Source organism: Symphodus melops (assembly GCF_947650265.1).
Source record: "Symphodus melops genome assembly, chromosome: 8".
Lineage (NCBI taxonomy): Eukaryota > Metazoa > Chordata > Actinopteri > Labriformes > Labridae > Symphodus > Symphodus melops.
The window spans coordinates 7,419,918-7,445,566 of NC_136698.1; the positions used below are offsets into that span (position 1 = coordinate 7,419,918).

Genomic DNA, 25,649 nt, shown 5'->3' on the forward strand with positions numbered 1-25,649 from the left:
CATGTGTTTACAGGGAAGTACATGGCAGGCTGCTCCTTGTGAATCGTGTGAATGATTCGTTGCGTTGGGGGAGTCCAGAGGTGAAAGTGGAAGACGGGATTCATGGTGAAATATTCAAAGTGAGGCGGCACCTCAGCACTGAAGGACGTGCACCTACTCGTGACGGTGTCCTGCTGTGTTAGGACCAAGCTTTCTTTCCCTCTTGTTCTCCTATAATTTAAGTTGTGTTGACTTTTTCTACTGAATCATTTCATTGTGTTTTCAAACTACACACTAAGCTAGATGGCTGGAGTCTTTCCTTAAGTACAGCGGAAAAGAAAATGTGTGCATAATACTAACAATATTACTGGATACATGGGAAGTAGGATTTTTCTTAATTATGTAAATATGGTATGAAAAAAATCTCAAGAATAACTTAAAACATTGAACAAGCCACTTAAACCTTATTAAAAAAAGAAGTGTTTGTAAATCTGCTGTTTGTTTCAAATAGAGGTTGTGTGATGTCATTTGATAAAAATAAATGTTCTCAAACTGTTTTGGTTTACAACAATTTATTACACATTGTGACCAAGTACAAAATACAGCTGAACTATGCAGTTTATTACAGACATCGTCTGTTCTTAGGCTAGTTAAAGTGTAGTCAAGAACAGGTTTAAATGCACAAAAATAAGGGTTCAGTATACTTGTAAGAAGAACCAAATCTAGTTCAATAAAAAATAATCCTCCGCCGAAAAAAATCTAAAACAGTCTTACCAAACATTACAAAGTACACACAGAAATTACTTCTTTTTTCAAAGCACTTGAAGGCAAATGACTGTGACAGGCACGAGTTACAAAAAGCCTTAAATAAGTCAAAACTCGAGGAGTCTCATCGCTACAACAAAATCATCCGAGGGAAACGAGAGGAGAAATAAATCAAATAGATTCCAACACAAAGCAGATGTCAATCAAATCAGAATAGATCTTATAAATAGACGTTTCCTCTTGTTACAGTTTAACAGCTGACCGTGGAGCAGAAGCATTCAGTAATCATTGGATTTCATACACTGAACATTTGAGATTTAAAACATTTATCACACACTCTGGGCTAATTCATTACACATCAAAGCTTTTTTTTTCTTCTTCTGATACAGTGTGAGGAGCGATCAGGCAAAGGCCACAGAGCACACAATTCCTACATCTTAAAAAGATATATATATATTTATATTTATATTATTTATTATGGACATGTTCCCCATATCATGCACTGTACTTTCCTCTAGCTAATCCAAACAGAACATCAGACTATCTGACAAACAGCATGAGGTCAAAGTATCTGATGTCTGGGAGCGTGTGCTGGCTTAGACACGTCAAAGAGAGATTCTATTTCTGTGATGGGTTTTGGTTTTATAAGATCATGTGCTCCAACGTGGTTTGATTAAATGACGAAATGTACAACTTTATTTTTATTTTTTTTTTAAATCTGAAAATAAGGCTTAATAATGAGACAGCAGATTCCAGTTTAGGTTTTAGCATAAAGTCGATTAGTCTGGATGTATCCTTTACTCACTGAGTGTATCCTTGGAGCACCTAAAAGAGCTATCTCAGGATTGAAATCAAATGAATGAGAACTATTTACATCAACGGGAAAAGGATCAAGAGACGCAGACTGTGGCTACATGTTTTCATACTTTCCTCATGTGATCTGAGCCAAAAGGAGCACAGCATAAAAATCTATTGAGGTAAAGAAACGTCTACATACATACTGAGTTCCCCGTTTTCCTGACTGTGACTAAGCTGGTGGGAACGATTCAGGGAAAGGTCCTTTGGGTCAGTAAGTTGCATGTTGTTGTTGTTTGTGTGTGCGTTAGTGAATACGCTGCGCGCTGCAGCAGAGGCAACAAGGAGAGTACACAACTACACCCAATCTACATTAAAAGGTGCTTTGAATGTCTTGAGGTTTGGAGACGATACATTCATACTGCGGTAGAGGCACAGCTGAGGGACACGCATTTGTAGTGGTGGTTTTTAAAGTTAGCGATCTAAGGCACTCAAATGACACTATGGCACGTCTAGTTCAAATTAAAAAAAAAAAAAAGAAAGTAGAGGAATCACGTAACGGCACACACCACCACTCAAAGATACACATCCAATAAAAAGTAACTGCACAAAGTCATTCACAGTTGGAACAAAAAGGGAAAGAAAATCAGGCCTGTGAGTAGTAAAAAAAAAAAAAAAGAAAAAAGAAAAACAGATGAATGAGCTACTCAGGAGACAGATCAATGTCTGTTTTAAACGCTAGTGAGGGGGGGCCAACGCTGCTACGTTCTTCTTTATGTACATTGCACCCTCTGACTGCAGGAGGAGTGTGCTTGTTCCTCAGTATCCCTAAAGGGCCCCAAAAACAACTTCAGGGTCACTTTTTTTCCCCCTCAGAGAGACACACTGGTCCTGGTGGCTCTCAGTCGGACCCGGCCTCAGGCTCACATCTCCTGCAGAGGGTGGCTCATTTCAATCCTCTCTCTCTTAACGGCCGGTTCAGTCGGCCCTCTGGAGGCATCAGCGTCGCTGCCCAGGTCGCTCATCTCATCAGAGAAAGAAGCATCTAAAGGCAGAGAGAACTGTTAGAGTTTGGGTTTATGCCAACGAGAGGACAGGACTAATAACCACTAACCAATATATCCTATGACTTTATGAAAAGGGCTCGCTAATATCAACACAACCATAGGAATAATCATAACAAATCATTCTTATTCCCATGGTTACAAAACAGCGAGGATAATAATGGAAGTTAGGACGTTTCTACAGAAGTGTTTTAGAGGAAAGATAAATCTGGTGATGTTAGTTTTTGATTTTTAAGGAGGAGTGACCTCAGGAAGTATTCTTTATGGAGCATTTCCACAGAACATTCACAGACTGATCCCTTCAAACTGAAAACAAAGAGGAAGTAAGCTCGGACATAGAGACGTTCCAGAACCAGCACTGTAAAATCAAAGCTCACCTTTCTCCATCAGTGATGGCATCATAGAGGTCAGGTCACTGAACTGTGAACGGAAACGTCAATTATCAAACAATTATCACTATCAGACATCGACGTTGTCGTTTTAATGTGAAGAGCTGCTTCAGGTCTCGACTTCTCACCTCTCCCATGACTGCAATGGGAGTTTCTCCGGTGGCCTGAGCCACACGATGTTCCACCAGGTAGAACATGTACTCGTCATACAGGAGGCGGATCAGATGGAAAGAGCCAAAACTGGCCGCGCTGCGCAAGGTCAGGTCTCTGATCACCATGGAGCTACAGGAGGGAGAGACAAAATCACAATATTTATAATGCAATTAGCAGCTCCGCCTCACAGAGCTAACCACACTGATGCACAGATTCCTAAGTTAACAGCATGGTACCTGTAGAAGGACCACTTGAGCAGGAACTGGCGAGCAGCTTTGGGGAAGCTGGGGCTGCCCTGATGAGGCTTCAGGACCTGAGAGACCACGTTGTCGAGCCAGGTAGCCCACTGGTCCAGAGAGCTCTGCTGCTGCAGGGTGACCTTAAAGTCCTGCTCCAGACGCTGAACCACGCTCTCATCACACTGACACACCCAGGATGCCTGCTCCTGTTAGACCAACACAGTCAGTAAGAAACCTGAAAGCACAGTCTGGACCTTGGGCAACGCAGGATGTTAACATCAGGTGTTCGGGCAGGTTTACCTGGACGTTCGCAAAGTCAACCCGGTTCAGGTCAGAAAGCATCTGGTTGATCTGAGATGTGTTCTGGAGGACGGCCCGGGCTGCCTGAGCCAGGTGGTTCAGGCTCGTGTAACGTCTCAGAGTCTGGGCGAATGCACTGACAACAGCCACCTACAACAGAAAGAGGGAGCCGATCCATCAAAGATCCTTTAGGAAAAGTCCCTCTATGTGTTTGTATTTAGCTCTCATAGCCTCATTATGTTAGGCTCTGAGGGAATCAGCTTAGGTTTACTCTTTGACTGAATGGAGTAACGATACAAGACGTTACTAGATCCACCTCTGGAGTAATATGCATGTTTATTTTTGTAATATCACCTAAGAGGTTGACGAGAGTGTGCATGGTAACACAAGACTCAACATGCACAAGCATGTAACAATCTGCACACACATTCCAGTATCCTGACTCGCACGTTTTCATTTGCACGTGCACAGTCTAGAAAAGAGCGGTTTGAGAAGCTGCTCACCTTTGTGCGGATAATCTCTTGAGGAAAGTTGGTCATGGCGTTAGTCAGCCAGCCTTCCAGACTCTTGGCAAAGTTTCGGATGGCCTGAGTCAGAGTGCCTGAAGAGACAGAGCAGCCTGGATTACAAACTGAGCTTACGACATTCAAGTCGGATGAATCCGTCGACGGATTTGTGGGCGTTTCCATCTCGCGGTGAGTGCCATTGCTACTGAGGAGTCTCAGAGTCTAGTTGGATTGAAAACCATCAGACAGCTGCAAATGAAGGCCCCTTACTTAATGATAGCGCAAAAATCACAGTCACAGTTTGTGATGTCGTGTGATCATCTGAAACCCGCTGAACTTTAGGGGCTCATAAATGATGGTATTGGATCGGTGCATTGACTGATGTACTCACTGAGTAGTACTGTGATTTAAGTCTATCGGGTTCAGTGTTGGCCTCAGATAGGGGAGAAAAGTATTGCAGCAATTCCTCTGTGGTGTTGCTTTACTCAGCTAAGCATAAAAATACGGTACCAGCTATTTTTCCCTAGATGAAGAAAAAGTACCTGAAAACAAAGCATTGATTAATCTTTAGTGTAACAACATAGCCCCCTTTCTTTTTCCAAACTACAAACCTCTTTAAATCACTAACTGTAACCGACTGTGGATTGAACATTTCTAGCTGAGTTCCCGGCGGCTCTCCCTCTCACAGGTTCACTCTTTGCCATTCATGCTCCACCACATTCAATCAAACACACTTGATCAATACTCTCTCTCAATCTGTGATCTAAAACTATTTTTTTCAACCTTTTCGTATCCACTCGGCTCCCTTACAACCTGACAGAAATGATGACAAAGAAAGTCTCTTGGGTTCCGCCCTGAAAGCAAGCCGAGCTGAACTGCTCCGTGCATTATAATAAACTCGTTTCTCATTCAGTCAGTCTGAAACAATCACAGTGGTACTGACTGGGGACGGGGCGCAGCACATCAGGGATCAGGATCTCCACGAGAGCCTGGTACAGAATGTGATCACAGCTCCTCATCCATAGTCTGACTGGTTCATATTTACACAGAGCTACCAGCTTCTCTTGTGGGATCACACCCTCCAGGTCATCATCACTACACAGACAGGAGAGAAACAAAAGGGATACAGTTATTTAGCCTGCTGAATCAAACACACCGCTAACTGTAGATGTTGAAGTAGCTTTCTTCTGACCTGTTGGAGATGGCGGTGTTTCCGTCACTAGATGGCGGTGTTGAATACCAAAAAGACTGCCAAAGTTTCTCAATGTAGTGGAACTGGAGGTTCATCACCACATCCAAAGTAGCCTGTAGGAGAGCAGCAAAGGAGGGAGGGGTGAGAGAGAGTGAGAGGGAGGGAGGGAAGAGAGGAGGGAAAGAGAGGGAAGAAGGGGGTGGGGGAGACAAAACATACAGAACTGAGCCATGGCAACCAGACACACAACAAAGTTTCTAGAGGCAGGCGGGCAGGCTCTCGCTCACTGCAGGCCCTCCTGCTTAGACAATGAGCCAGCTCAAACCCAGCTCCCTGCACATTAATCATCAGGAGGATCCTGAAGGCCCCGCTCAGGCTTCATCGGGAAGTTTTGAACTCCATTTTATTAACGTTTTACCTCGGTTGTCTTCATACGTTTAGATTAATGCATGCATTTTTAGCTTCAAAGCACTGACCTGACCTAACCCATGAGACTTCCTCTTTCCTGTTCATGTGCTTGAGGCTCTTTGAGAGCAGCGTGCAAACACACATATGCACACAAGTAAGCGCCGCATGAGCACAAAAGGAAGCAGCGGTGATCTAGAGATGTTGAATGATCAGCGAGAGCTGAACGTTGGTTCTAAAAAAGGAGGGCAAGCAGAGAAACCACAACACCACACATTATGAAACTAAAACAGAAGGAAGGAGAACGTCAGCCTGACTCGGCATGAGACAGAGGACAAACTCTTTTATCGTTGTGTTTTTCAAACACTTCAGTATCTTAACTGGAAGAGTACAAACACACACTTCGTGCCGTGCTTGGAGATTCTCTTCCGTCTCTATCTAGCAGGACTTGCTGCTGGATCTTGTTACACAGCAGTGTAGGCTTCAATCACATGATATGTTTTTGCTTCCTCTCCAGTCGTTGCCATGGCAACCGTGTTTACGGTTGCCCTAAGCAACAGGTCAAACACAGAACTCCAAAACAAAAAGGAGAATTCCCCATCCCCTCCAAACAAGAGCGGGGTTTTTTTTTTTTCTTCTTTGCCTTCACAGTTTTGTTTTTTCACCGCACAGAAAAACAACGAGCCTTAAAAAGAACAAAGAAGAAAGAAAGTGAAAGAAAGAAGCGTGGAGGAGAAATAACAAATGTTCACATGCACGATCACAGACAGACGGGTGGCACGCTGAAGAGATTCCTCAATCTTAACCTCAAACACCTGTGTGCAACACACACACACACACACACACACACACACACACACACACACACACACACACACACACACACACACACACACACACACACACACACACACACACACACACACACACACACACACACACACACACACACACACACACACACACACACACACACACACACACACACACACACACACACACACACACACACACACACACACACACACACACACAGCAGTTTACAGCGTGATTTATTACTCTCAGAAGTTTTATTAAACACCTAATCATTTGTGTTTAGACATTAATTTAACAGCACAGTTGGTGCCTGAATATTTCGCTGTTGTTACCATGACATTAATAAAAACAAGCCTGAGAGGAGTTACAAACAGTCTCCAGTCCTGAGTGACTAAAACGCATGTTAAACGGCATAAAAGTAAAAAAAAAAAAAAAAAAAAGTGAAGTTTTTATTTTAGCTTGGCCAACTTTTAACCTTCATGTGTGCTGTGATTTTAAACGATGTCGGTGAGAGTCTTGGCTAATGTGTTAACAGGTCACTGTTGGCTCCCATAAATAGAAGGGGGAAAAAAGTAAAATGCATAAACATTAAACACACAGCTCAGTGAGAGCTGAGAGAGTGACAGGAATATGCTGGCAGACAAAGACAGGAGCCAATGCGCCTGTCCACAGACAAGGCAACACAAAGGCCTGAGGGGAGGCCACCACAAAGACACCAAGATGTCCACCCTGCGCGCTGAAAGGTTAATTGGCATGTCTTGAAAGCTGCACAGAGATGAAAAGACGGGTGGAACAAAAGGAGCGTGGTGAGACTGGACAAGGGGAGGGCAGGGATAATATGATAAAGACAGAGCTTCTCTGCTTTAACCACAGCCGCCCTCCTGCCGCCTCAGACCCCACATTTTAATGTCCAATACGGTTTCTAAAATAAAATACAAATTAAATCATTTCTTTTTCCTTAAACGATTCACTGACATTTCCCCAAAGCTCATTTGTTCCTCGTCAAAGTAAATCTTTCAAAAAGGTATGAATAGTTTGAAAACAGCTGGGTGCTATGGTTCAGTAAAATGTTACAAAAGAAAAGCAGAACATTTGAAATGATGATGATGATGATGATGATGATGATGATGTTGTCCCAGCCTGCTCTGTGCGCTCACTCTCAGCAGTTCTTTTACCTTTTTTGCAAACCTACGATTAATTTGCCCCACCAACAAGCGTTGTCATTATAACATGAAGGCTATATTTATTTATTTATTTATTGAAATAGGGACCAGACATGTTAATATGCCAGATTATAGCTCATAGGCTCATTTAAAGGGTTTCATGTTTGTGGGATAAACTTAATGAAGGATGTCATGAGATTGGGAGGAAACAAGTTCTACAGTTTGGCCTTCCATGTTTCTTTGTATAAAAGATTAATTTATCAATTACTTTTATATTTCAAAGATAATTGTCAACATTCCTTCCAAAGACCCTCAAACTGACTCCAACATCAACAGGCAGTTTTAGCTTTAGTGACAACAACATTCATTGAACTGTAGCAGCCAGTGACAACACACACGTGTTCAAACGTGAGTGAAGGGATTTACCTCGCAGTGCTCTCTGTAAAGTGTCTGCAGCTTTTTGATATCATTCACGTTGATGCGTTCCGGCAGAGGCTGGGTGCCCAAGTCAGGCGAGGGAAACGGAGGCAAAGAGTGGGACGTATCTGTATAAATATAAAGACAAACGTAGACGGGTGTCACTCATTTTACTCGCACAAACACAAAACACATTTTAGGCTTCAACATTGTCGGGACAGAAGAAAGCAGGCCGGTCATAAAGTGTGTCGACTCAGAAACCGATCCTTTTATTGCCTCAAACAAACACGAAGCCGGCTGGTTTATAAGAGCATTATTGTGTTTACAATGTTTGTGTAAGACAAACATTTTATTTCAATGAATGATGTAACTGGAAGTGAAATCTAGTGACGTTACGAGAGATTGGGGAAAAAAAATAGAAGAAAGGAGAAGAAGTGAGGAGAGGTTTCAAACATTTGGAAACAAAACGTGGACGCAGCAGCTCCACAGTTCCTCACGTATGTACTGCTGGTGGTGCTGGCTCTGAGCAGCCACAGACTGTTCCGGAGTGCTGTTACAGTGCTGAGAGCTCCCACACAGGCTGTCAGACATGCCGTCCACTTTCTGCAGAGGTTTGAACCTATAAAGACAGTCGAGGAACACAGTTGTGAGCAGGCTTTAAAAGGGACTAGGTGAGGAGGGGAAAAAAACAAAGGGAGACAAAAAAAAATTACTCAATTCAATAAACATTTGTTTGAAATTTTGGTTTATAGGAGTAAAACAAACATAGCATGGATACAAGTGACCTTACAAGTGATAACGTTGATGTTCAAAGGAACTACCTGGCATCATGTCTGCCTTTATAATATTTGTTAGATCTGCAACACACTCGCAGTACTCGCAGTGTGGCAGTACTAAGAGCAGTGCTGTTCTCGGGTGTTTGCACTGAAAGATAGGTGAGGAAAACAACGCGCAACAATGAAAGAACTTTCACAAAAGGAAAGGAAAAGAGACAAAAAAACATTGAAGGAAAAAAATACAAGCAAGTGCACTGAAGCAGCGGTCACAGGGTTAACGGTTTCAAAGTCACATTTGATTGGTAAATGGTCTTAATTCAAAGACATCTCATATAAAGTAAAAATAAAGTAAAAATAAAAAAAAGTCACCGGGGAAATGTCAAATGGCTCAAAGTTGTGTTTCAAGGAAATGTAAATGGGAAGAAAAGGGTAGATGTAAGCAGTCAGGGAGAGAGAGCTGACCTCTGTTTCTGGTGGACAGGCTGCTGTCTCATGGCCATGTACTGAGTGTCTTCCTGCAGCCGGTTGAGCGGGGAGTCTGGCTTCACCCGAATGCCATAGTAATGATACTTAGAGTTGCCTCTGTGACAGAAAAACCAGAAAGCAGTGAGGAGGAGAAGATTTGCCATCAGTGTAATCACTATCATTATACTCTTACATCAGCAATGTCTATAGGCCTCTTCACACTCATCACATCGAGAACGGTTACATGATTACTGCTATCGGCGATGACTTCTTCCTGTTCCTACCTGGTGCCAAGGCGCCGGGTCCTCAGGCCCATGAAGACCGAGCGGATGAGCTTGCCAAAGGAGGCTGCGTTGACTGGATCCAATTTTTGCTCCTGACAGTGGCGAAGGTAATGGTTGTACAGGGAGCATCGGGGCAGGCTCACCCCCTCAGCCGTCTCGTAGTTATCCAGCAGCCACTGCAGCTGAAAAACACAAGGAAGACACAGTGACACAATTAGCGCTCTGTGATATTCACCTGGACAGAAATGAAGAGGAGCGGTGCATCTTATTATCACATCAAAAAGGAATAAAAACAAACAGATGAAATGACAGCGTTTCATGAGGTTTAACACCAAAAGAGGCCCTGCAGCTCCTTCACACTACAGGCCTTGTATAGACACTTATTGTTGAAAATGAGCTCGACTAGTGATTATTTGTCATTATAGGGACAGCAGCAACACAATCATAAAGAATTAGCATTAAAACAGAATACCAGATTTTAAAGCAGATGCTTCAAACACTTATTTATACAAGTGATGTGGAGATGACGTTACGACTGAAGATATTCAGAGATGGAATGTAGGGAGAGCGAATAAACGACAAGTTTCCCATGTGAGCACAACATTTTGAATTTCATTAAACTTGAACGACAGAGCTTGAACCAGAGAAAAAGTTTAAAGTGTTTTCACAGTCTTTGACACTAGAGGCTTATCTTTGTGTACTCAGAAGTGAAATGAGCTTGAAAAATCTATCAACAAAGTCCATGCAGAGTGTCAAGAATTAAATATATATATATATAAAAATAGGACCCATTCAAAAGGGGATAGTGAATGCAAGTGAAGACCAAGGAAGGAAACTGATTTGAGCGATGAAGCGCAGCACTGAGACAGTGTGGAGGGTTAAGTGAAGCCAGCAGTAGGACTCGTGTTAAACCTCACAGAGCCCAAGTCAAACACACTTCCACTAAGTTACGCTTGTCATTTGCTTGTTTCATTTTTTTCCTCCTCGTGTCTTTTTTTTTTTTTTTTTTTTTCAAAGAAAGTTCCTGGTTAACTTACATGGCTGTTGAGCAGGCTGCTTTTGTGACTTGCAATTCCTTCAGACTTTTGGAGGTTTTCAATCGCCATTTCAAGCTAAAGACAAAAGAGGCATGCAAAAAAAAGAAAGAAAAACGTGAACACAGAAGAGGGAGAAAGCAGGAGAGTGAGAGATAGGAAAGGAGAAAGGGACAGAAGTAAGTAGGGGTATATGAAAAAAAAACACACACAAACAAAACAAAAAAAAAAAAAAAAGGAAATGAGACTGTTAGCAGGCAGCCAGATTTCTGCATTTCCATTCAAATCGGTCAGCAGCCAAATCCATTATGATTGACAAAAGCATGCAAATCAAGGGATTCATAGGTTAAGCTGTTCAGTGAAGGTTTGCCGTCAGACACTCTAATGTATGCAAATAGGAACCACAAACAGGGGCACAGGTCACATCAAGTTTGAAGACACCAGGTCAACCCAACCCAACCCAACCCAACCCCCCCCAAAAACAAAACAAAAAAAACAATATAACTTAGAAATGATATTTGTAAAACTTGAACCCGAACACTTAGTTGTTTCCATGACACTCGCAACAGTATCATGGTGTTAAAACTACTGGTGTATTATTCTTGGGGTTTTTTTGTTTCTTTTTTGGATGACAAAAAATAATGCAGTCCAACTGAAGTATAAAACCAGAAACATTCTGTTGAGCTGTAGAAGAAACTCAAGTCAAAAAAGAAAAAAGAAAAAGATATGTTGCGTTGTTGCAGCCAAAATGGAGATGCAGAAGAAAAGAAAAAAAAAAAAAAAAAAAAAAGAGACAGGCAGTGTTCCAAGCCTTAAGAAGGCTACTGAGGGTTCATGGCCAAATGGTAATGAGCCCCAGGGGTTGCTTTGTTTCACAGGGTGCTCAAGTGCCTGTGAAAACCTCTGAAACAAGGCAGCGCTGAATTATTTAAGCCAGTGTCCCGATTCTACGGGCTCTCTGTGTGTGTTAGTGCAGAGCAGGGAGGCCCCAAAAAGGTTGCTCTCTCTCTCTCTAAATCTGAGGCTTGCCTTGTCAATGTTGACACCGGCGCAGGTAAAATGAATGACAGGAGAGACTTTTTTTGTATCTTCTAACCAAATATGGCCTCAGTGCATAGATAACTCAGTGAGACAAATCTACAGAGTTAGTAGGTATAGATTTTTAGGTTTTAAGAATTTAATTTATATTGCACTAGAATTTTTGTGATTCCTCTTTTGTTGCTGCTTTTCTTTTCCTCTTGTATTTAAAAAAAGCAGAGTACCACAAACACACCAGTAGGGACTATTGCTCACCATAGCTGAGGAGGAGCGTGATGAGTGTGATATGTGGTTGCGGCTTCCTTCCATATTCCCTCCGTGAATCAGGTAGGTGCTTCCGCTGGAGATGATGTGGCTGCCGCCCACATCCATAGCAATGCCCACCATGCCATGAGGGGGCACCCCACCACTGGCAGAGGACACCACTGTGGTGACATGTGCTCCGCCAGCCTGCGAGTCAAAGTAGGTTCCCCCGCTACTCTGCCCATACAGCTGGGTGTCCGGATTGTAGGAGTAGGCTGCTCGGCTAGGGAGAGGTCATTAGAATATTAGCATACAGTAATGTGATGTTGTTACAGAGTGAAGCTTCAGAAAGTTGATTTGTTGTCAAACTCTTTGTGCCTCGACAGTCTTCCCTGTGAGACGTACTGTAGGTACAAAGTGAACTAAATGTACCTGAATAGAGCATTCTTGTTTTATACACAAATGTATCGTGTGTGTGTGACGTGATGTGAAGTCGCTGATGATGCTGAAATGAGTCGGATTAAACTTTTCGATGTTTAGGGGGGGAAAAGTCTTTAGCCTTAGCGATGGATTTAGATGAGAGAAACTTTAAAAGCAGTTTGAGGTTGAAAGGATGAGGAAATAGGTCTGGAAAGCCTTTCTTTTCATTCGGCTTTTTGTCCAGCTCTCATTCATACATTATTCAAGATCAGACCCTGAATTTGGAGCACAACATTATGCCCTCTGCTGTCTGTGTCATTTAAGAGTAATACACTGTTTGACTGCACTCAAGAAGGAATTTTAATTATGGCCGATATTCTAAACAATAAAAGGACTTCATTCCTGATAGAAGGTAAAAACAGGCTAAACTATGTAGATCAAACCAATAACATAAATGTGTGTGTGAAGTTAATACTAAAATTCATTGTTGTATTTTTTTTGCTCTACTGGCCTGAATTACAAGTTGAACTCACATCACACTGCATTGTGGTAATTGTATGATAATATAAAGTCGCTTACATAGTTCCATTGGTGTAAACAGTCTCTCCACTCTCTCCTACATACTGGACCTGGGACGGGTAAACATGTGGCACCTGTTGAACCTACGTACGTATGGAGAGACGAAACAGGACAAAGTCAAAGGAAAACTAAAGTTTGAATCTTGAAGTTCTTATACTGATAACAATTGTAAGTTAGAATGCCTCCACAACAAACTCACTACTTTATATTGAAATATATCATCATGCAGGTGTACAGTGAGCAGTCGAGATCTTTGAATAAATATGTATCCAAACCAGAAGCCTCAACAGTAAAATATAAAATTACAAACACAGCCCATTGTGTTCAGTGCTGCCGAGGCTCTTATGTTGAGCTCACCTATGACTTGTGTTGGTAAAGCAGCACATTGCTTTCAAAAGGAAATACAGGAGCATGATGAAGTCAGATGGGAAATAAACACATGCTGGAAAAATAATGTTTATTTAAAACCCATTAGATCAGTTATCAGTTAAATAACTGGAGCTGATATAGACATACGCTGCATGTAGTTTAGTAAAGCTTGATTTGACAAAAAAACACAGCTTGCACAGTTTGCTTTTCTGATGCATAAAAACATTCCAAAGCAGTAAACAAACAGTTCATCTGATGTTGAGATGTGTGACATGACTGTAATCAATAAGACGAGGGAATAGCAAACAGTCAGGTCTGCTTCTAGTCACTCCAAGATATTAGACATCACACAGATTTGGAATTGGGATGCGACTCAAGCTTTGCTCCAAACACACATCACATATCACCCACACACAGTACCACACAAGCTGCAGCTGAAAAACCTTCTCACCAAATGCATTTGAAAACATTTGTTGAATTACCAGCTGTTAGATGTTACTTTATTTTGTTTGTTATTCGTGTATGCAGGCAGCGGGCCAGGCTCAGCCACAGAAAGACATTTCTCTGACACCAAGAGGGGCAGAGGAAGCAGAAAGAACACTTTGACACATGCCCTGGATTAGCAGTTTCTGATAGAGTCACTTAAAGATCAGATTCACCACACCCTGCTCTGTTATCGTTCATCCTGACTGTAAAGTCTGACATAAATGAGACCGTTAAGTGACATAAAGCCTAGCAGAAAGAGGCTTTAGGCCTCTGATGATGTGGATCAGTAGAAACGACTGCTATGATCTAGTCACTTTATTGTAAACGAAAACAAGTAAACGTCTCGGCTTAGTCAAATCATTCAAAATAATTTAACTTTGAATGATTTTCAATGGGTCAGTGCCAATGTCACATTATTCTCACAGCCCTGTACAAGTAAGTACGGTACTGTGTACCTGCTGAGAGACCTGTTGAACCCTGGGTACTGAAAGCTGCTGTACTTGTCCTCCCTTCTGAGCTGAGCCTGTGGCCTGAACCAGCACCCTCTGTGTGGATACAAGACATAACTCCATTACTAAGGTATGCATGTACAATCACACACATGCACAACAATGTAAACACATGACAGTCAACACAACACGGCCAAACATGTAAACAAATGTCTCCCTTAAGGCTTAAGTCTTAAATCACTGCTGAAGGATTTATACTTAATGTCAGCAGAAGAAGACACTGTACTCCTCTGACGACAGAACTTTATCACAATACAAAATCAGAATATGTTCTACATGTTCTGTTAAAGCATTATCACTTCCAGGTGCTTCAAACTGGTTTGGTATAGAAAGAGGGAAAGATATCATGATAAGATGACACAAAATGCATCTGTTGATACGTAGTTTCTGACAAAATGCATCCAGGAGAAAACCTATGTAAAGAAAGGTTATTGTTTCTTTTTAGACACCATGCAAAAGCACTAAATTATAGCCCATGTCCTATGAGTACAGCTGTTGAGACATGGAACCCATACCTGCTGGGAGGCTGGCACAGGCTGTACAACCGGAGCCTGAGCTGACGATGACGTCCGCAGCGCTGCCACGCTGGTTGTGGTGTCTGACCCTCCCTCTGAGCTCTGCATGCTGTGTTTTACAGGAGACATGAAGAAGAAACCAAATAAGCAGGATGGAGTTTTTAAAATCAGACTTAAAATATACTTTTACAAGTAACACTAAAGCTTATGAGTCAGCAGCACATAGAAATGGTTCTAAAACAGCCATACACCATTAAAGTTCTTCTATCTCCCCCCTTCCCTTTTTAAGGGGATTCATTGTGCAACAGAGGATTTCTGTTTTTTATTAGTCAAGCTGCGCTCTCAGCTAAAGGCTGGCCTCCTATGGACTTTATCAATAGCAAAATATGCAGCTCAACAGATTTATACAGACACTCCTGGTCCTGCTGACAGATCAGACCCAGGTGGAAAAGTCACTGTACAAGAGTTCAAGTTACCAACAGGACTGAACTGCTTCCTGAGCAAACCCACTGCTGCCACTCGGCTTTCCACTGGGTGACAATGTGCACAGCATAGCAAAGGGGAGCTAAAAATGGGAGTTACACAAAGGCTCTCCTTTCAAAAAAAAAAAAAACAGAAAGGGAAGGAGCGGGAGTAAGGCAGGGACAAGAGAAGAATGGACCTGCAAGGGGGAGTAAGCATATAAAAAAAGCAACTTCCCCACTCTCAAAGAGAAAGAAGGGGGAAAAAGATGAAAACTGCAGTGGGGCTCGGGGGTCCTGCCAGGCTCCTGATGATATCCAGCGTTTGTTTCGAACGAGAGCTGTTCTCCGAGGGCTCCAATAATCCAGCTGATATGAGGAAATTCCTCAATGCTTTGTAAACGTTTTTCGGTTGCTATGGCGAGGAAGCCATGACAACCACCCCCTCCTCCTCCTCATCTCCCCACTTCTGTTCCTCCAACCCTCCCCTACCCACCCCCCTTTATTGAGCTCTTGCACAGGAACTTTCGAGTGTGAGGGGGAGGAGGATTAGACTAAGTGGGGGGGGGGGGGGGGGGGGGGGGGAATACGGCACGGTGGGGGGGAGGGGGTGGGGGGTGACTTGAATTGATGAGCAGTCTATCGGTTAAAGGCAGAGATCCAGGAGCAGCAGAAAAAGTCAGTTGCTTGATGTGAGAACGTTTTTCATCCAGAGCATTGAAGGAGTCACAACCTGCTCGAGACACGTTGTGATTAGCTGGAACAGACGAGAGGCACTCAAGTGTTGTTTTGATAGAGAGAGATATGAAAACACTATTTAGGCTGCAGTAATCTGGAAGCCACAAGCAACAGGTGCTATTCCTACCTTCTGAAGGGGGCTGCATGATTCAAACTGTTAAATGTGTGATTTCAACTCTGTAAAAAAAAACACATCTCTGTATCTTGCATCAAACCCAATAGATCAAAATGGAAATTCATCAACGACTGCCTTACACCATGGGACCTCTGGAAGAATCACAACTAAATTCAACATATGATTCAGAGAGAAGAAAAATAAGAAAATGTGTCTGAATGAAGGAAACCGCACGGATGATGGAGAGAAAAGAATAAATACGTTTCACCAAACCAGAGTTCCCACATAAATGTTGTGCACGCACCAACATTAGTGTCCTATTCTCCTTTGTGGTGGTGTTCAAGACTACAGGATACAGGATAAAACCACTGGTTTATAAAACCACCTTAAATGTTGCCACTAAATACAACATGTTGAAGCTATCACAGACAATACCACAAAACCTCTGGAACCCATAATCAAGAAGTTCCCACAGGCAACAAGCATCACAGTTCCCCTAAAAAAAAAAAGGGAAAAAAAAGTAATTTGGACATCAGTGATTCTCATTTTGTTTCACATTTTTCTCACTTCTGACAGGGGTCCAGATTCTGTTCAAGACTGTGTCACACTTTATGTTGATTCACAGCAGGAGCCATCAAACCATTTCACTCTTTTTATGAAGATACATATTGGGGCTTTTTTAGGGAGAGAAAGAGAAGGGAACGACTTTTTGGAAAGAAGCCCCAGGTCAAATTCAAACCTGGAAATCCCACTCGAGAGGTTTCAAACCCCTGTACCCCGCTAGGCTAACGCCGCCCCTGCACTTTTACGTACGTTAAGCCGTTCTTCAAATATACACTCCTAAAAATGCCCCTAAAATTCTCATAATCTGGTTGTTCACACATGCACATCACAGCGAGGGACTGTCAGCCCTGTAAGACATGGAACTCAAAAGAGTTTGCTATAATCTGTATATTTGCCTTCAGATCAGCGCTATGTGTAGTTTGGCTTAAAGACAAAACAAAAGAGCGGAGTAGAACATACTTGCCACATCAACTCAGCCTGACTTCTTACAGAAAAACTCGTAGGGGGCTCGAGTACTCTGGCTAAAGCTCGAGTGAATCATCGGGCTGTTTGCGTTCACACATGCACTTCACCCCGACTAAAAAAAAAAAAACCTCTGGGGAAAAGGAATTCTTTAGGGTACAATTGGAATATCAAAGAAAAAAAACAGTGAGTGTACCTTTAAGACATAAAAACAACTGATTTGGGTGTGCCACCACCGGCATTTTCCATGTGAAGAGATTTTGCCACGGGCAAGGAACACTGCTCTGCCTTCATGACTAACAGAGCGAGTGGAGGAGGCCTATGTTGAAATATGTCAACCTTAACACACATACATGATCCAAAGTGCTGCATCCAGCCTTCCTTGACCTTTCCATTAAAAGTCAACCTTCAATGTGTCATTTGCACACAAAGGGCACAATTAGCACTCACATGTAAAGGCTCTCATATTTAAATAACCATCTTTCTTGTAGGGCCTTTAAAGTGCAAACAGACTGTTATCAAACAACACTAAGAAGGAGCTAACCATCTTAAAAGGGGCTGCAAAGATCAAGCATGTTTCTAAAGAAAGGAATTTGTCTAAGTCGTGTCATTTAGGTTATAAATACACGCGCAACAATCCCTTCATTTATCCTCAGAGTTGTCATTTTCACGAGAGGAAGTGGCAGATGCCTGAGGCCTTCTTGACACCATTAAGGAGTGGGTGTTGTGACACGACGGAGGAGGAATAAGTAAACAAAGCACTGACCAGCATGTTTTCATCCATCAAAGCTCAATTAAAGGGCTGCCTTTAATAGGTATGGTGCTAAATCGTTGGGAGGGAGAGGGGGGGGGGGGGGGAATCAGTGAGTGAGTGCACACAGAGAAGGTTAAAAGTCACACAAATTCTCCACAAGCAGCTCTGAAAAGGCACAAAGGTAGACCACAGCTGGAGACGTAGCACACTGCTGCAAGACAGCTTCCCTGGATGGGCTGCTGGTCAAAAAAGGAAACCTTTCAGGCTTCAACTCGGAGAAAGCGTCACTCAGGTACGCAGACAAACACAACTCAAGTTTTCATGTTGTCAGTTCAGTAAGCCTGTTTTCATTCATACACATCCCAATGATGAGCAGAAAAACAACAAAAAAACAGCCGCTCATTAAAAGAGTAACCTGAGTTTTAAAAGCTAAATGGAAACAAGGGAAACACTTCAAAGTAGCTCAAAGCCCCACACAGTGTCAGTAATGCTTCAGTCTGTCATGTAAGCAGTGCAGACGAGTTTTAAACATCTGTCAGTGACATATCTGCCTCGAACAGTGCTCAATCAGAGGAAAAACACATACAGATGTTCAATTAAAAGCAGGAGCCCACAATCTTGGCTCGTGTTTGCACTGGCCCACATTGTTTGCAGAGCAACAACGGTTGCTCATGGCAACACCGTCCACTCCCGTTTCCAGGAGCCTGTTGCTGGGCAACCAACAGAATACTTCCCAAACCAAACAATGCCATCCCCCCACCTGATCCCTCTATCTCACGCTAAGTAGAAACTTACAACAATAAATACTATGTAAGCTAATAATTTGAGACACCAGGGGACATGGGGGCAGAGTAATGTAAAAATGTACAGACATTTGGACTGAAGAGGACTGGATAAAGTGCCCTGTTTTCGTAACTACTCAGGGCTAAAAAAATAAAAATAAAAAATAAAAAGAAGAGGGAAGAATGTTTAAGTCATCAAGGAGACAGTCTATTCTTCAAGGTCGCTTTATAATCCTACCACCCAAAAACAACACTCTTAAAGCCAAGTCAACTCTGTCAAAAGTTCTCTGAGACGAGGTGACGGTACGACAGTTGGAGAGGAGCCGCTCTTTTTCCAAAAAGAAAAGAAAGCAGAGTCTGACACAGTGCATGAAAGGGTACGTCTTAAGAGGACTGGACATTTAGTCACTGTATTAATACATGCACCACGAGGAAGAGAGAGTTTAGTCTTTTTTAATTGCAAAATAAATAGATTTTCCTTTTCAGGTTTGAAAAGTACAATTAGTCGTTCTTTTCTTTGATTTCATTAAAGGAAAGCCTGAAGGATCACACAGGCACACGCGCTCACACAAAGAGCGAATTAAGATATGATAAGAGATTTCCACAACAGAGGCTGCTCTTCAAGCCTGTCTCATTAATTCATGGCTAATCCAATCAAAGCAGCTCTCTGGGTCTGCAGATGGCAGAGTTTACGGGGGAAGAGAGAGAGAGCGAGAGAGAGCGAGAGAGAGAAGAAATGGGAGGCACTGACCACTCTCTCTAATCCAAGTCCCCCCTCTTTCCCCCTCCCCACCTCTGGTCATCAGCACAACCTGACCACTCAGTCGCCATGTGTGCTGACAGCCACAGGGAGAAGATCAAACGGTTGCCATGGAGATTGTATGGTCACCCGTGCCCTACACCAGCAACTTCCTCCAGTCCCCCCCCCCTCCCAACGCTCTACCTCTTCTAAACCCTTTCCAGATTTATAGATTTGCGCACATCCTCACCACCTACACACTGCCATCATCTTCAACATTTTAAATCTCGAGATGTTCATTTTAAATGTTCAAAATGGGGGGGAAAAATCCAAGAAAACAGAAAAGTAGCAGTGCGATATTCACAACAGTGAATGCATAAGACCATAGTCATAAATGTTATTAGAGGCTTCAGAATGGAAAATGCTATTGTCTCTGTAAATGCCCAACAGTTATTCAGACAATATCTGGCATTTAAACAGACTGATTTTTTTTTCTTTTAATTAAAGTATACTTCATGGAAACAACATTTTGATTTGTTTTTACTCCTGCATTACGATTCATCGTTTGACCAATGGGCCACAACCTGCCTTTCCACATCATTTCAAGATATCAGTAAATACGAGACATCACCCGTCTGTCCAAGAGCTGATGCTGTCTTAAGATAGTCTACAAAACAGTTGCTCATTTAAACAACACTAATCGCCGATACAGAGAACCTGGAGTGTGAAAGTATCTTGCTGCCTAAAAGTCGAGCCCGGACTTGAATCCAAGCAAAACGCTCACGCTCCTGTTCTTGAAATCTTTGAACGTCTCCCTTGAACAGGTGTGCTTCCAACCCTTGTACTTTTATTTCCCAGGCAGCTCCATTCTGCGGAGATTACCTCAGATGTTGGCAGTGTGCTGCCTCGATCTTGACCGATGAACCTGAGATAAGCGCTTCGCTGTTCTGGAGGAGTCTGCAGTCTTGGCAAGCTTTCATTCCACTGAGAAAAAGAATCAACACACTGTATGTACAGTATGCTTTCACAGGCACTACTGGAAACACACAGTGACTCATCAGTTAATGCTGGAAATTTGAGACTGATCCAAACATTTGTTGTTCATAGCTTCAGACCGTGCCATGCAAGAATCTTTGCTATCAGACTACGATTTAAGTATTTAATACATCTTCGACAGAAAATATCATTGGGGATCAAACATGGTGTGGTGTTAAGACATACACTTACACTTTCAGCTTTATTGTCCCAGAGGGCAAATTAGGTTTACAGCCAGGTGAGAACAACAGTAGACAGACTTGATGAACAACATGAACATCTCACAGACATGCACAGGACAGCCACCTGCTGCCAGCGGCCTCAAAGCATGAGTTCAAACTCATAAAAAGGATTTCAGGGCAGCTGTATGAAACTTTTTAAATCAGATATTGGATTTAAATCACCTGAATTTATTGTTATTTATCGCAGGTCATTTACCATGAAATGACTTAAGGATCGGACAAAGTGATGCTGCATGGTGTTTGGAATCAATCTGACAATCCTAAATCAGCAACACGAGTCAGTCAGGCAACACAACTGCTATAAATGAAATAAATGAACTAAAATGAATAAATTAACATACAATGCTGCTTCTAAGATGCTCTTTTCTATTGAACAACAACACATTGACATTTGCTTTCTTTTGAAACTAAAGAACGGGATGAGAAGATTCAGGATCGGGAGGTCACACCTAGGATTGCGCCGAAACATGCTTGTTGCTTAGCCACCTGTTAAAACTGTGTCCTCTCTGCCATTTGCAAAACTCTGGATTAATCAGCAACTAAAGAGCGGCGCTGCAAACAAAACAAATTCAATACGGTCTGGATGTAGTTCTTTACAGACCTGCTAAAATCTCATCTCACTGAAGTCCAAGTCATGGTTCTGGTAATTAGTCTGGATCATGATTGCACTGACAGAAGTCCCATTTTAAGCCAAATAAACCTCTCTAACTCTACAAAAGAAAGGAAAAGTGCAGAGAGAGTGGGGGGCAGCTACTATCCCTGTCTGGGTGTGTGTGTGTGTGTGTTGGGGGGGGGGGGGGGGGCAGTAATTGTAATGCAAATGTCACTGCCTTGTCTGCTGTTTGTGGCAGGAAATTTAATTAGCAGTTGTGTAGCCACGATACAAACAGGTGGAATGTTAAGAATGCCCCTGATGACACACAGACACACACACAAGCGGAAGAGACAGACTGAACAACATTTCATTTCACAACAAGTTTCAACTTGTTGCCAACAGGCGAGGGCCAATCAGTGGAAACATTTTTTTCTGCTATATGACAACGTGTGTGTGGTTTTTTTTTTTGTCGTTGTTGTTGTTGTATCCTAGCAGGGAAAACCTACATTGATTTTTGTTGCTCGAGGATTTGATCTAGCAGTTCCAAGGACACTTTAACAAATTTCCTTTCAACAGATTTGTATAATAAGAGCACATCTTTTGAAGAGGAAAGCCCTTCACAAAGAAATGAATTAGAAAGATTATAAAAGTGAAACATTTCATGTGTACAAATGACACGATTATTTTCCACTTAACAAGCCCCACAAGGCATTCCTCTCACTTCTTCTGCTTTGCTCAGTGATTTCCTGACATGCCTTTGACTGCAGTTATGGAATAACCCATTAAATCTGAGTTAATATCAGACAATAAAAAGTGCAAAAGCCAGGCAGTTCAGTTAGCACAGTAGGAGGTTAATGCCACTCTGTAAGGATATGATCAACTGTAAACTACAGCAACAAAGCTGGAGGCAGTGGCTCCCTGGCTATATCTGTAGTGTGCTATTGGATCGACAACTTCTCCCCGAGGCAAGCACAGGCCTCATCAAGATAAGCTAAATACAGCAATAGCAACAAATACACTGCTCACTGATGAAGATGCACGCAGGCTCACAGACATCAAGGACACGTGACCAAAAGCTGTGTCAAGTCAGCCGCTGCCCAAGAGACCACTGCACCTGTCCTATTGATAGCTGAACTGTACTACACACATGGGCCCATTAAAATCTCAAAATGGCACTGGCACCAGAGGACACTGCTCCACACACAATCCAACAAGCCACAGCAGAAAGGGCTTAAAAGAACCATAAAGGGTGGGAGGTTTTGAAGTCTAGACAAATCACAGACTGCAGTTAGGGCCATGGCGAGCTGGGCCTGTGAATGTTTATGTTCGGACAGATTTAAAGAAAAAAAAGCAACATAAATCGATCCTTTCCATCCTTTCTGACCTGTCTCAGAGAGCCCAAGCTGTCCACTGTCACCACAAACAAAAGAGATGCAACTAATCTGATTAAAAACTCAAGACTTCTAATGAATAGCACAATACCCCCTGGCCCACTCCGTCCACTCTCGTTCCATGACTTGGGTGTATTTGTGTATCAAGTTGCCATGTAAACATAACAGTGTCACGCTCAAATCGGGGGTAGGGGTGGGGTCGATGGGGGTTACACACGACTTCAGCACAGTCATCTTTTTTATTTTCTTTGTAGTCTGAAGACAGTTTCCACCTCTGACACTTTTGCGAAGCTGGATAAGTCATCGGTTAATACACATCCAACTCTCCTAAAAGCAGCAGGGATGCTACATTTTATTTATCAGCCAAGACAATTATTTGTAGCCATAAAACAATCCTCCAACACCCTCTGTGATCTGTTTTCACTTAAAAGGAAATGGATATTTACCTGCAACAATAATACACAATCTCCTGAAACGAAGCGTTCAGAGCCTTTCTTTTGCATAATAATGAATACTTTATGCAAGTATACATTTTATAGTGAACAATTGGACTGACTGGCAGAAAGCATAGAGAGCTTCAATTTGAGACGTTTACCTACAGTACAAATCTCTCAGATAGCATGAAGCAAATAACAGTACAAATGAGCACGCACCTGACAGCTGACTCTAAAAAGACAGTTCATTCGAATCTGTTTCCTTAATAAAGCTGGAATTAAAAATGACCTGGGGTAAAACAGAAACCCTCATTAACAATTAAGAAGTGCCACTAGGAAGAACTTGGCCTTTAGCAATAACTTTATTTTGAGTGTGTTCATCAAGTACAATCAGCAACTCATATAAATGCGGAGCAACAAGCGGATCTTTCTTGAAGTCAGGTTTTAAACAGGTAGTCCATCTCTAACACAAACTAAAGTGAGCCGTAAAACAGAACCATCACAGCACCACCTAGCTGTAAACACATCCAGTCATTCAAGTCGTTTTTTTAGAATAAAAAACAAAACCGAAAAAAGTTTGTCAATTTAACTTTTTCTATTTAGAAAACAATCGTTTTACAGATTGAATAAAAGAGATTGGTGGATCTTGATGAAATACTTTGCTCCTCAGACAAAGACAGTCAACTCTTCTGGTTTGGTAGCGTCGCGGATAAAAGTATATTCACACATTTTACATTCCTATGACGACAAATAAACAAGTGTAGATCAACCACGTTATTGGTATAAGTTGTTTTTTAATCAAAATTAAAGCCCCCCCCCCCCATCCTGCGTTTACGGACGTTGGTTACAGTTTGAGCCCTGGGACAAACGTTGCTAAAGCTAGCTGTCTTTATTCGCAGCAAGAAACAAGAGTTAAACTTTTGTCAGTGCTGGGACAAACTGGGGCGACTGGTTTGCCTTTCACTTTCCCATCGCGCACACACGGTCGAACCCTAACTCGCACTCGTTGCTACGATGGTTGCTACGATGGTTGCCCAAAGTTAGCATTAGCGATAGCTCTGACTGGTAGCCTGAGCCATCCATCCTGCTGGGATTGAGCTGGAAGTGCGTTCACTTCTCGGCACCCTACCAGACACAGCGAAGCAACAAGTGGAAAGTGATGTCGAATTTTGAGCGAGGAGAAACGTCGAGGCTGCTCGTAAGCAGAGCAAATGAAGTTGTCGGAGGTGAAATGTTGCTTTCCAGCCTCCCAGCTGACTGTATTAGGTGAGCGTCAGTTAAATGGAGACGTGAAAGAGCACCGTTCTCTACTTGGGGCGGTGCTGTGGAGAATAAACAACACTGACAGCAAATCATTTCACCCCTCCAATTTAATATTAAGGACAAATCTAAACTCTAATGAAAACATATAGTCACCTTTGTTTCGAGAAAAAGTTCTGCTCTCTTTCCTCTCTCCCACGCGCTCGCTGACTTCCAGATGCTGCTGCTGCTGCTGTTGCTGAGTGTTGCGCCCGTTGGTAAGTAACTGTATCCACGGCTACAGTCACTATGGCGCGAGGGGGTCTCGAGGCAACAGTTGCTACCCTCGAATGCATACGTCAGGGCCCTCACTATACAAGGGAGGGGCCAAATTGACATGAAGTACCGCCCTGTTAAAAAAAGATGTAAGTATGACTTCATCCACTAGAGGGCGCTCTTAGTTAAGAAACTAGTTAAAGTGATACTCAAATCAATCAGATCAATCTGTCTGTCTGTCTGTCTGTCTGTCTGTCTGTCTGTCTGTCTGTCTGTCTGTCTGTCTGTCTGTCTGTCTTTCTGTCATTTTAGCCAGTGAGTAGTTATGCAGAAAAAAATACAAAGAGTGTAAAGAGATGCATCATAGATACATTAATATATTTATACATTAGTATACCGAGGGGAGGGGGGACAGCGGGTGTGTATTGTAACTAATGTCTTGTGTCCTGCCTGTCTGTATACTGCTACTGGATGCCTTGAATTTCCCTCGGCATCAATAAAGTATCTATCTATCTATCTATCTAAACCTTTATTGACATAAAGTGGTTCTTCATATAGGCCTACCATATGCAAAAATGTGTACAATATGAACTATACTGTATCCCAGTTTTATAAATGGCTGATACAACTCACTGCACTTGGCCTTGGTTTGTTAGTGAATTAAATATTTTACTGCATGCATTACAATAACCTAAGAGTTTAATTATGTTGAGATTGTATTTCTTGAGTTAAAATACATGCTATACTTAAAGTAAGCTCAAATCTTTCTCACGTGTACTTAAACCATAAAACCATTTTGTATACTTAGATGTTCTTATTCAAAAGTGCAGTCTTAGCTTCATGTGTTTCATATTCTCAGCACATGGTGGCAGCATAAGTCTGTATTGCAGACACCATGGTCACAGGAATAGAATTTTTTAT

General features: G+C 42.3%; 2 protein-coding genes across 5 annotated transcripts in view; one reads left to right on the plus strand and one right to left on the minus strand.

Annotated features, from left to right (window-relative positions):
* fcho1 (FCH and mu domain containing endocytic adaptor 1) overlaps positions 1-2,230 on the plus strand; it is a 47,314-nt gene extending 45,084 nt beyond the window's left edge. Inside the window, exon 27 of the mRNA XM_079349780.1 lies at positions 14-2,230. Coding sequence (XP_079205906.1) covers positions 14-42 — 29 coding nt within the window. The 3' untranslated portion in view covers positions 43-2,230. The remainder of the gene's footprint in view (positions 1-13) is intronic.
* Positions 535-24,823, minus strand: rfx2 (regulatory factor X, 2 (influences HLA class II expression)). Of its 4 annotated transcripts, XM_079349792.1 has the most exons (18): positions 24,630-24,823; positions 14,902-15,010; positions 14,333-14,422; positions 13,023-13,105; positions 12,036-12,306; positions 10,746-10,820; positions 9,709-9,890; positions 9,422-9,541; positions 8,681-8,802; positions 8,193-8,311; positions 5,383-5,495; positions 5,134-5,285; positions 4,188-4,285; positions 3,685-3,834; positions 3,382-3,590; positions 3,121-3,274; positions 2,981-3,023; positions 535-2,584 (listed from the first exon to the last, which is right to left on the minus strand). In XM_079349792.1, exons 1-18 carry the CDS (start codon positions 24,806-24,808, stop codon positions 2,463-2,465), a joined length of 2,391 nt encoding a protein of 796 aa, XP_079205918.1. In that variant the 5' UTR covers positions 24,809-24,823; the 3' UTR covers positions 535-2,462. The 4 variants fall into 4 exon arrangements, with proteins under 4 accessions (XP_079205918.1, XP_079205920.1, XP_079205919.1 ...); XM_079349794.1 differs by lacking the exon at positions 14,333-14,422; XM_079349793.1 differs by lacking the exon at positions 10,746-10,820.
* Positions 24,824-25,649: the final 826 nt, after the last annotated feature.